The sequence below is a fragment of the Microcebus murinus genome, chromosome X (assembly GCF_040939455.1).
Source record: "Microcebus murinus isolate Inina chromosome X, M.murinus_Inina_mat1.0, whole genome shotgun sequence".
In the NCBI taxonomy this organism is placed as follows: domain Eukaryota; kingdom Metazoa; phylum Chordata; class Mammalia; order Primates; family Cheirogaleidae; genus Microcebus; species Microcebus murinus.
The window spans coordinates 44,913,766-44,926,902 of record NC_134136.1 but is presented as its reverse complement, the minus strand read 5'-3'; the positions used below and the strand labels follow the sequence as shown (position 1 = coordinate 44,926,902).

At 32.9% G+C, this 13,137-nt stretch overlaps 1 protein-coding gene across 5 annotated transcripts in view; it reads left to right on the top strand.

The window, feature by feature from the left end:
* The window catches only part of KLHL13 (kelch like family member 13), a 184,427-nt gene that overhangs the window by 157,296 nt on the left and 13,994 nt on the right, over positions 1-13,137 (top strand). For all 5 annotated transcript variants that reach the window (XM_012791028.2, XM_012791022.2, XM_012791023.2 and 2 more), the window contains 2 exons: positions 6,589-6,721; positions 7,264-7,460. In XM_012791028.2, coding sequence (XP_012646482.1) covers positions 6,589-6,721; positions 7,264-7,460 — 330 coding nt within the window. The remainder of the gene's footprint in view (positions 1-6,588; positions 6,722-7,263; positions 7,461-13,137) is intronic.

The following is a 13,137-nucleotide window of genomic DNA, read 5'->3' as shown; positions in this document are numbered from 1 at the left end:
TCTTTTGAAACTCTGCTATTAGACACATAAACATATAAAGATTTTATGTTCTCTTGGTAAATTGACCTTTATCATGAAATGACACACTTTATCCCTGGTAATATTCTTTGCTCTGAAATCTATTTTGTCTGATATTACTGTCATGGTAGCTTTATTTTAATTAGCTTTAACTTTGTGTGTCTTTTGCTATCATTTTATTTTTTATTTTGTAAACTAATATACAGTAAAAGTGATTTTTTATTAGGGTATACTTTTATGAGTTTTAGCAAATATATGGTTTCATTTAATTGCCACAATTATGATACAGAGCCATTTCATGACTTCAGTATACTTCCTCTTACCCCCAGGTGGTCACATCTACCACCATCCTAAAAGCCTGGAAACTACTGATCTGTTTTCTGGCACTGTATTTTTGGTTTTTTGAAAATATTATATAAATGGCATCATAAAGTTTGTAAGCCTTTGAGACTGGCTTTTTTTTTTTTTACTTAGTCTAATACCTTTGAGATCCATTCACTTTTTTGTGTATAGCAATAGTATGTTCCCTTTTATTGTTGAGCAATAAAATTATTTATTGTTGAGCAAAAATTCCTTGGGATGGAACTTTGTGGGGTCTCTTCTTCATTCTTTTCAACCTCGACCATCTCCCAGATACTTTCCAGTTGCTGGGGCCTCTTTCATTCTTTGGCCTCAACGCTGGAGCTTTATTTCCCCTGCAATGCTACATACTTACCATGACTGCACCAGTGTCCTGGTCCAAGGACATGCATAGAGAAAAAACATTGGGTATTCACAGCAGAGGGACTATCACAGCTTTTCTGATCAAAGAGAAAGGATCCTTTTCCTTAGAGTTTTAGGCATTCACCACTCCCACTGTCACCACTCACATGTACCTGCTACCATTGCCTTCCAGTTGCCTAAGAATTGGGGCTCAAGAGAAGAGAGAGAAAAAAGAAAAATAGTGGATTCTCTCCACACTCTCTGAGCTTTAAGAATCTCCTTTTCTTCTCTTCAAGCCAGAAGTAGAGGGCTTCTCCTGGAGGTTTCCCTTTCTGTTGCCAAGTGGTTACTTCCAGGTTACATGATGCCCTAAATCCAGGTGGGGTGTACTGGGGAAAATAAGTACAGGGTGAGTGGGGACTCATTATCAGTTTGATGGTATTTTGTATTCTGATTTTCTTTCTCAGTTCATCTGGTGTCATTAACATGTGTTTTTGATTTACTTTAAAGCTTTGTGATATGGCACAAGGGCAGCATTTGTTCTAGAGCAGGCGTCCTCAAACTACAGCCCGCGGGCCACATGCCGCCTGCCTAGGATATTTATCCGGCTCACCAGGTGTTTTTGATGCTGCTGCCTGTCCTCCTTAGCAGCCGACTAGTCCTGGGCCTATAGTGTGCACTCTCCAACGGTCTGAGGGACAGTGAACTGGAACCCTGTTTAAAAAGTTTGAGGACCCCTGTTCTAGAGCAAACAGTTCCCCAGTGCTGAGGTAAAACTTTTCTGAGTACTCTACTTAAGGCCCCAGCATTATAAGGTCTTCACTCTTGTGGTTTGAAAAGGAACTATTCTCAGCCCTTTGTGTGCCTTGGAGAGTATTCCTTGTGCTCCTTTTGGGTGATTCTTTCCCCAAACATATGTTTATCATTACTCACCTAAATACTTGAGGGGGTCTGTTTTCAGATCTCTAGAGTCCTCTCTCTCTGCAGAATTCTCCTCTTATATTCTGCCCTAGGTGCCTTGGTCTCCCCAGACTCTCAGCCCCAGGAGAATGCTGAGATTTGTCTGAGTTCCCTCTCCTTGTACCTCTGTCTGGAATCTCTAGGCAGTAAGTTGTAACTATCTTATGGTATAACTAGTTGTTTCTCATCTTTTGCAGATCTTTCTCCTTTGCTTTTTTAAAACCATTTTTTCATATATTTTACCCGGTTTTAAGGTGTTTCAGGTAACGTAAATCTAGTCTCTCTCACAGAAAATGGAAATTTATAAGATATAATTGAATTCTAAATTGTCAACTCTAGAATAAAGGTGCCTGATTATTTTAGAGGAGATTAGGTTAGAGATAGCTTTGCAAAGGAAGTCATATTTAAATTAGTCTTTGAAGGAGGAGAGGATATTCCAGGTGAAAACTAATGGCATAAATAAAAGTACTGGAAAAGGAGTAAACCTGGGTTTTTACCAATGAGACAGTTTGGAAAACAACCTGATAAGACGGGACAGAGTAAATAGGGAACTAATAAAAAATAAGGTTGACTAGTTAGGTTGGGGCCACATTAGAGAAGTCTTTCAAAATCATGAGTTTTAATATAATGCAGTGATAGGAAGCCATTACAAGTTTTTAAACTCCAAAAACAAATTAGAAACTGAGCAATTTGCATAAAGCAGAGCTGTATAGGCATGTAGTGGACTAACATATGGAAATAGATGATAAAATTTATAGAAATCTGACAAGATGAATGTGTACAAATTTTGTGGAAGGAAATGATTTTACCAGAAAAGGACATATTTTGAGTGTACAGATTATCTCTGAGGATCTTCCTAAAGTTTAAATAGGGGAAAAAATTTATACTAGGAGTAAAAGCAGAAAGTAGATATATAGAAAGCAGATGAGAATTGTGCAGGAGTATGACCTTCTCCCTTTTCTTTTAATATGTGAATACTCCACTAGAAGATTACAGTATAAAATTTGTTTAGAGAAATGACTACTTTCTTCTGTAAAATGTGTGTTGAAGAAGGAACTTCTTTTTAGACAAACCTGGGATATCCAGAAAATAACATACAAACAAGACGTTTAGAATCTGTATGAAAACAATCTGAATTGACAGATCTCATTTGGATAAAGATAGCAGTAATCTGGAATATAATTGACAAATTACAGAATTGGATAATGAGATTATTCATTTATGTATATAAAAATAAAGGTTATGAAATGTATAGAAAGGGAAACTACATGTAGTGAAAATAAATGCAAAACCTCACAAAAGCAGATAACTTGCCAAGGGTAGATAAATTCAGCTTAGAATAGAAGATACTCAGAATGTGATAAAAGTGCTTGAGTCACCTCAGCTCCCTTTCTTTTGGGACACCAGATTATACTGAGAAAGTTTAAAGGATTTTTTAAAAATGATAGTGTAAAGGGAAGCAAAATGATCAGATTTATGTATAGGGTAAAGGCTCCTAGTGTCTTAGCTGAACTGAGTTGTCCAGATTTTAAGGACTGAGTACATACCTCCACAAGCAGTTTTAATGAAATATGGACAAAATGAGAAATGACACAGTTAATGATACAAGATGCATTAGCCATACCTTTTTCCAAAAGGAAAAAGAAGTAATAAATAGTAGGTATGGAACCTATTGACATTATTCAATTCCAAGTGTATAATATTTGCATGAATATTTTAAAGATGGGGGGGGGGGGCTAGCAAATAAGCCAAGAAGGTTTCTTGTTTGTTTTTGTTTTTTAGTGGAAGAAAATAACTGATTGAGTACAGTCATTGCTTTCATTAACTAGGCCATGATTGCTTTTCAAAGTTATTATCTACATATATTTTAGAAAAGCAGATTCAAAAATTATTTGATGATTTTAGTTTCAGCCAACAAAAGTAAAAAAAATTCAATGAATAAAAATAACACGTGGAGGCATACAGCAGCTAGGCTCTTATCATTAATACTTTGATATCTCTCATTTTGTTAGTAAACAATGTATGATATTGCTCCCAATAAAGACCAAATACTTTAACTTACCATTAGCTATCAAAACTTTGAAAATACTTATTTTTCAAAACCAAGAATTCCATTTCTAAGACTATCTCCCACAGATATACAACTAAGTATATGTATGTACAAGGAGATCCATTGCAGCATTGCTTATAATTGCAAAAGTTGAGAGACAACCTAAGTGTTCAACCAAAGGGGAATGGATGAATAATTTATGATATGCCCATACTATGGATTATTATGCATCCACTAAAAAGAATGAAGTAAATATTTATACACTGAAATAGAAGTCTGTCCATGTTATCTGCTCAAGTGAATTTTAAAATGCACAAGAGTAATTGACTTTAAAAATTCCTATATACATACAAGCATGATGTAGATTTTATATATATATACACACACATAGAGAATGAAGTCTTAAAGTATATATACTAAACTGTTAAGAGTAGTTACTTGTAGTAAGTAGAAGTGGTGGCCTTTTAGTTTTCAGCTTATATCCTTGACATTAACCACCCCCCAAGCATATATTTAATTTTTTTTAACCTGAAATGTATTGGAGGGAGAAAAAAAAAAGCCAAGCCATTGGGAGCCAACCTTTTCGCTTCAACTCCTGGCTCAGTTCCTTTTCTCTTACCTTAACCTTTATCATCTACCACAAATAAGCACTTTAAGCACAACTCATTTTAGTATTTGGAGAGGCTTTACAACTAATTTCTTGGTTTCTAGTTAACTTGTCACAAAATTAAAGTTCTATCCCATGTGACTATATGGCTTTAAAGTACCAAATGGTAACTTCTGGGTAAAATCTGGCTTGTTTGTTCATACATTAATGGAACATTTGTTAAGTGCAAATGCTATGCTAAATGCTGGATGATTCAAAAATGCTAGTCCTTCCGCTGTACCAGCTGATACCTCCCTCATTCTCTATTGCTTGACTATCTTCTCCCTACCCCATTGTCCACATTCAGTACTTTCCAATATACATCTACATTTGAAGTGATTCCCATAAACTTACTGCAATTTAGACCCCATATATGAATTTTAGAAGAGTCATTTCTTACCTTCAGCATGCAAATATTCCCCTAAAATTGACATCTCTTTTTAGACAATGAACTATTATTATTTTCCTTCTACTTTTCTGAATAACAGGGATAGCAGATAAATTAGCAGTGAAAAATGAAAATAATGGGTTATGCTATATAATGTTTGTGCTTACAAAGGAAAAAGAGAATTTGTGAAAGATTTGATATTTGTGATCAAAAACGTATGTCAGTCATTGTTGGAGAAAGAAAATTATGATATATAATCTTGTTCTAAGGTATATATGTAATGTATAAATATTTTTTTTGGAATAAAAATATTCATCTCTTCCCCCTAGAGGGAAAGTGGCTGGATCAAATAATCTCTTTGAAGTTCCAGTTCTATAATTCAAGCATTTTCTTTAGAAAGCAATTTTAAAATTATGATTAAAAGCTTAGACTGAGGTTTATATTGTACATATGTATAGGATCAATATTTTGAAAACTGCACTCTTAGTTTATTAATGCCTTTTGCTTCTTAAATCTGTGAAACATAACTTTATTTAAAGTTTTATTTGAGGTCATTAAGATATGAAGGTAATAGAATAATCCTTGATGTTGGTTCTTACTGTATTACATTATTATATTATTAGAAAGCAATTTATATATCTATCTTCCTGATTTTTTATAATGAAACATTTCTATCTTTGAAACTACAGACTCAATCTTGACAAATTCTTTATTTTTTTGGCTTGTTATTAAATTATATATTGTCCCTTTTCAATTCACTTTATCAGCCTGTTATAATCCTTTTATTTATTTTTAATTGACAAATAAATATTGTATATATTTATCATGTAAAACATGATGTTTGGAGGAACAAACATTGATGTATATAAGAAGCAAAATTTTAAATTGGTTTATGTTCTGAAGCCTATTGATTTTCTTGATTTTGTGAATGTTTTTGTGAATTCAGCCTGTTATAATCTTAAAAATATTTCTCATTCTTCCAAGAGTAGACCAAAGGAACAACTGTCTGTTTGTCATTGGTTGGGACCATCAAGAGTGTAAGCGAAAGAGCTAATCAACAGGCATTCTTCTCACCAGAGCCTTTCCCTCCTCTGTACTGTGGGTGCTAGCCTGTTAATTCTCCAAAAAGCCTTTAGGTATTTGGGAACACTTAAGTATCATGTTAGGGCTCTCTGGGATCCTTTCACCAGAGATAATTAAATCCCAATCCTGAAACTTGAAAGATAATTGGTCAAGCAGTAGCAATGTACTGAGTATAGGAATATCTAAATCACCATATCTAATTCTCAATGAGATGGAACAATGTTTCAACTGTTAGAAAGAACTCCTATCTTGCACTTAGTACAGATGCTCTCTACCTTTCTTCACCCCCTAAAAAAAAGAAAGAAAAAGAAAAACCAAAACCAAGATGTGTTAGTAAAGCACTACAAAAGGACTATTAAAATATTATCACAGAAATGAACATTTAACAATCTAATACCCTCATTCTGCAGATGGGGAAACAGAGGTGTTCATGGTAATTTTTTTTCAAAATAAGGTAAAAGTTGATGATTGTGTAAATAAGTGAATGTACATACCCTTGCCTTATTTGTTCTTAATCTAAATTAGTCTTAATTTTATTTTATTCCTACAGTGAAAGAAAATATACATTGTCACATATCGAGAAAGCTATTCAGTTACTTTTTCTTTTCCTAAGTAATTATTCTGTTGGCTTTATGTCCCAAATATGTTATACTACATTAATATGTAAATAGAATGTTAGCATGCAGAAATTTCTAACTTCATTTTCCTTGATTAGTGGCCCAACTCATGTTCTTCTTATAGGGCTTTGACCAGCTGCGACTTGAAGGATTGCTTTGTGATGTGACCCTGATGCCAGGTGACACAGATGATGCCTTCCCTGTGCATAGAGTCATGATGGCGTCTGCTAGTGATTACTTCAAGGCTATGTTCACAGGTAGTTTGCCTTTTTAAACTCTGCAACCACATTAAAACACTATGAACAATCTATGTTTAAATCTTATTTCTAACATGAAATTCAGTTCTTATGGTCTGTACCTTTACAAGAGGAAGCAGTTTCAAAAGGAATATACACCAGTCCTTCATATGGTTGTGGGCATTGCTGTTATAATATGGGAAATTGATGCATTTTTTTTCATACAGTCCATCTTTATTTCACAAGCTTTTCTTTTTGAAACTCATACTGAATGGGCCACAGAGACTCTGTGTCCTGCTAATACAATCTTTAATGCATCAAAAGATAGGAAGTGACAGGAGAATATTTTGGAAGTGCTTATATCATATATGACCTCCATTAGTGTAGAGATAATCCTTTTTATGTACTCTCTTTTAACTGTAAAATATGCAGAAGACTGGCTCTGTTATGAATGCTTACACAGAATAAGACTTTCCCTCGATTTTATTGCATCTAATTAGCAGCAGAAGTGAGTTTGACCTTAATTATTCACCTTCATTTAATTGAATGCTTTTTTGTTTAAGGTGGAATGAAAGAACAAGATTTAATGTGCATTAAGCTTCATGGTGTGAGCAAAGTGGGTCTAAGGAAAATTATTGATTTCATTTATACTGCGAAACTTTCTCTTAACATGGACAACCTTCAAGATACGCTGGAAGCTGCTAGCTTTCTGCAAATTCTGCCTGTTTTGGACTTCTGTAAAGTATTTCTCATATCTGGGGTAAGATATTTTGAAATCTGGTTTTTCCTGTGATAGACTCTGATGTAGCCTGCTTAGGGTAGGACTCATGAAATCTGTTGTGTAGACATATGAAACTCTCACCATTAGAGAGAGGTGTTATATAGTATGTAGTCTGGAAACAAGATGAAATTAAAATAGGTACATTTTTACAAAGTAGAATCATTTAATAAAGCCTTGTGTGTAATCAGATGACATTAGATACTGATAAAGATACATACCTTAACTTGTTTGATACTGTTATATACCATAATCTGTTTTTATTCACCTTAATGATTTTTTTTGTTATTTTTTTATTTTAAGAAAGTATGAGAGTACAAACATTTCACCTTAATGATTTTATACAAACAGGCTTCTTAATGAAATTCATTGGGAAAGTAACCTGAACTTCTAGAAGTCTTTTAAAATAGGATTGGTTATTTTTTTTCTTCCTTTAACATGGGCGCTAGATCTTAAGAAGAATTCACATCTATGTGCAAACCTGTAAGGATGTAAGTGTTGATTCCATAGAACATATCATCTACTTAATAGTGTTTAGCCTTTTTTTAATAAATAAGAGAGGACACATACACCTACCAATCAATGAAATACTTTGTGGTCACCCAGTTCCTGAACGCAGTGTTTTATTTTCGTTATGACCCTTAAATTTTACTTGTGGGAAACTAAGTGCCTGGGTTGTACAGAAACATTGCCAAGATTTCCTGAACTCCTGAAGCTTGCATTTCTGATTAAAAATTCTGGCGATAGTAATTTTGATATATTTTCTAGCTCATCATGTTGATGGATAAATATGTTTTTCTATAATTGATTTAACTCATATCAATTTTAACACTGGCAAATAGTTGCTGTTAGGCCTTTAAAAATTTACATATTTTGAACATGGAACCTTTCAAACACTCTTTTAAGAGAACATGTCCTTAATTATTTTATTAATAAGGTATTCCTTATCTTATAAAGTCAGCCAATAAGTAATTTAACTGGCCTATTGAAAGCATGCTTTTGTATGTTTGTTTCTATTTTAAAGTACTTTACTATCTCACATTTACTTGTAAATTTTTAAACTAACTGCTACTTTTAAGGGTTTTATGACAGCATGGTGTTATATCGTTGACTTGTATTGTCTTTTTTATTGCCGAAGTGAAGTTTGTTAATTTCCCATGCCAGTTCTTGCTTCCATTACAGAATCTGGGCACTAAATATATATATATATATATATTTCATTTTAATTTAATCATACAAGGCCCATCCCTTCAAGAGCTGTTAGCATCTTTTCTCTAGTTATGTCACCGACATCATACAACAACTTCATTTCAAGGAAAAATGAATTATATTGAATATATTTTTAAAAATGTCTCAAGTCTAGTATTTAATTTAGTAGTAACACTTAAAGTTTATGTTTATGGACTCTTAATGTTGCTTTACACTGATTTTAGCAACACATGGTCATCCTGAGCTGAACTAGGGAAAATGCCAAGATTTCTTTGGAAATATTCACTAATAAGAGGCATTATTTACCTGTTCTCTAATGAAGAGGTTTAGTGCTTACACCTTCAGACATTGGTTTTGATCAGTTTTTTTTTACCTGAAAGAGAAGACCAAACTGGTTAATGTACAATATATAAAAAATTATAATAGTATATTGTTGTCAAGTAATTGTCAAAATAATAGAAAATAACTTTGTTCTAGATAACTCTATTTGAAACAATTTTATTTGAAGATGACATCACAGTAATTTTGTAATACTGACAAATTTCCAGTAATTGGAATGTTGGTTCCTTAACCTATTTGAAACATCTATTATAACTGTCTGTTTTAACCTTTTGGAAATTTCTTCATGTTTGTAAACACATAATATTGTCTTAAAGATTATGTTCTTCATTCCTTGTGCCCCCTGCAGACATCCTAAAACCCACTTCTAATGGAGAAGAGGCTTCTCTCTGGGAAAGCTTACTTGTGGTATAGTTTACTCCTACCTCTCTCTGTTTTAGAACTTTCTTGTCTATGAACTTTTAGGAAACACTTCTTTTATTAGCACCATTCTGCTTTACTTGTCCTTCATTGTATTTGCAAAGGATATGTTTGTGTGATTTTATAGTGGAAATCTCCTCTGCCAGACTCTATGGTAATTTTTGAGAAAATTTGGTAGGTTGTTAATTCGAGGAACATGGGAAATCCAACTTTTCCTTCATCTTTGTTTCATGCATTTTGTTTCTTATTTAAGCCTATGAACAGCCTTGCTGTATTTATTTTCTCTTTCCTTCTCAGCAATCAAATGAAACAAGAAAAATAGTAGTCTTAGTGTTTTTTCTACTTATAAGAACTGAACATTTCAAGATACTACAAGTATTTTTCAAAGCAGGATTTTTTTAGTTCTCCCATGAGCTAAGTTATTATAGACAATTTTTAAATATAATGTTCTCATGTTTTAAGAACTGTGTGCTGAAATCCAATGTTTTAGAAGAAATAGGTTTTATGTTCTTAATGATATAGTGAGATCATAGCTCACATAACAAAAACACTACTTGGGTTTGACATTTTAGAAAGAAAAATTCCCTTCTCATACAGTTCTATTCTATCTTATTCTTTTTTTAATTTCAGCATATTACAGGGGTATAAATGTTTAGGTTACATATATTGCATTTGTCCCACCATTTGTATGGATGAAGAAGAGCAGTGATATATAAAATACAAATCAGTAAATAACCCAGAAAGCATTTATGTATTAGTTTTGAATGCTCCTAAAGCATACTTGCCTTTGGTGGAATAGAGAGTTCAGTTTTCTATATAGAGCATCAGGCTTAATAGAACAAGAACTAACCCCCCTCCTATCTCTGCCATCCTTTGCAGTAATAGTTTTCTCTTAGGGTGGTAATTAGTATTATAGTTTATAGGATTTGACATTTTGGTTCTTGCTATATTATTTTCTTGGTAGTTATGGGAAAGATGACAATGAAATGAATACAAAAGGCTGACAGTAAAGGACAGATAAAGCAGAGTAGGTAACAAATTCTGAAAAACTAAAATCACTTTTATATAATATGAAGATAATGGAAAATTGCCTTTGTTTAGTCATACCTATAAAAATTACATTGGTTTTTGTCCTTGGATGTTGCATGACTATGACATGTTAAATACTGTGTACCCCTTCCCTAGTTTACAAACAAGTTACAGTTAAATTTTTTTATCTTTATAGGGTACATGTGTATTGCTTTGCAATTTGAAATTTTTAACATCTAGCATTTGCCCCACAAAATTATTGTTATGGAAGATTACAGGCGAGTCCACAAAGCAAACCCAATTTAACATTAGGTTGCTGAAATAGGACATTTCTGATTGAACAGGAAATATTTCATTTTAAATATACAAATATACAGAATAAACAAAATAGAATAATGGTTTCTTTCTCACCTTTGTCTTTATTTTTGTATAAAGCATTTTACATCAGGGAATGAAGATGCCATTAGGCTTTAGACTTGGTGATACTCTTTCTTTAAAGTATTTTTTAAAGTTATGGTTTTTTGCCCATGATACAGATATATTACTGGTTCTACATGTACATTTTTAAATCAGTGATAGGGGTGGTGAGCTCAAAATGAAGTGGAGAGAAACTTTATTGCAGTAACTAGAGATAATGAAGAGTTGCAGACAGAAAATGAAGAGGTATATATGTAGGAGAGAGCCAAAAGGCAGAGGAAAAGGGAGAAGATTTTTCTGTCATGAGAAAAATAAAAAGAATCAGATGAAGTCATTAGAAAAGACAGTTACTTTTGCTTTGGGAGCATTCTTATTGATGTGTGGATTTCCTGTATAGTACATTTATTTCACATTCTCTGTTTAATCTAAATTAGACTTATCCATAAAGATTATCAGACATATCTTTTAAGATAATTTTTTCACCTTTGAGGAGATTTAATACAAGTTAGAGAAAAAGTTGTATAGATGATGAGAGTTAACAATGAATCAAAATTGTTTTCTTCCCCACCAAACCAATGTTGACCTCCTTATTGCCAAGGCTGATACTGAGCAAATACCACCCAGATGGTCATACCAGTTGTTTATGGTCAGGTATCTATTCTGATTAGTTGGTGCCCATGTTGTTCTGGCTGTTAAAATTCTAAATATCATCCTGCCTATAACCTTGACCACCCCTTTTTGCCTATCTGCCATATGGGACTCTCTATGGGAAGAAGAGGCCTAGCCTGGGACCAAGGCACTTCAGCTTCACAAAAACTATGGTAATAACTAACTTTGCATCCAATAAAAGAAATGCATTCAGAGTGCAAAGAAATAGAGAATTGGATTTTCCATTGTGGAGACACCATCAACATTTACCTAAAATGACATTGAGAAACTGAAGAGAAAGACAGACAGAGAGAGAGAGAGAGAGAGAGAGAGAGAGAGAGAGAGCGAGCACCAGCAGGAGAGAGAGAATGCCTGTGAGAACACGTTTGTTTTTAAATCATCCCTTTGTTCTTCTTACCAGAAGGTCCCTTCCTTGTGTCTTTTGATGTTCTCACTTGTGGAAGGAGACTTGCAAGAAGGTGCCTGTACATCCTTTGCTGGCCAAGGAAGCTTGTTTGATTCCTTCCTAGTCTGTTTCTGTGGATATGCTTTCATTTTACTGCATTAGTTGTACTAGTTGTCAGGCTGGTTTTTACATTTCCCTTGAGAGTACAAAAGCAGATACAATTTTTTTTTTTTCTAAATGGTCTTTTTTATTGGTATAAAACACCAATCTTTAACAGAAAGTCTGAGATTTCTGATGAAATCTGCTATTAAAATATTAAATTATGTTAATGATAGTGTTTGGGTACATCAGGTATAATTTGAAGAGTATAGCAGCAGTGAGTACCAACATGTTAATAAGAATACCATTTGCAAAATTATGGTGTTGGGACTGCCTTTAGGATGACCGTGAAGGTTGTTTGGTTGTAATAGAATAATTGATAATAATTTATATCAAGGATACTTAAATGAGCACTTGATTATTTTAAAAACAATTTTATCAGTTTCTATACATGGTTGAAGAATTTTGTCCTTTTTTGCTACTCTATCCTTTTAAATGCTAATATAATTATTTGAATTAATTTTTGTTATAACTCTGTTTTTAAGTATATCATCTTTGGAATTTTGGCCAGGTTTCAGATGAATTCAGATGGAATTAGAGTTCCTTATACTTAGGAATTTTAAAAATATACTTTAAACTTCATATTTTGTATTTTCGAAGTATAATATATTCTATTATATACATAAATTACATTATATATTATGTTACTACAGGTATCCATTTTTTTAATACTATCTAGGCTAAATGTTTGGAAATCTTCTAGCTGAGGCATTTTTAAGAAACACAACTGAGAAGTGCATTGAAATGAACCATAATAAAATAATCCCGTGCTTTTCCAAAAATTGTTTACTATTATTTTATAAGTTTGGGTCTGCTTATATTGTTAACTATTATTGTAGGCTTTGCTTCTTTAATCCCAATATTCTATGATTAATTTTTAATCTTTTATTACCTATACTTGATAAGAATTAATTTCCTATTACATAGCTTTCTTATCTGTGTCTCACTTTTAAATTAATAAGTTTCTAGTAATTTGTTATATAAATTCAACAGATATCTTATTTTTAATTGCATCTATCATCACATCTTTAG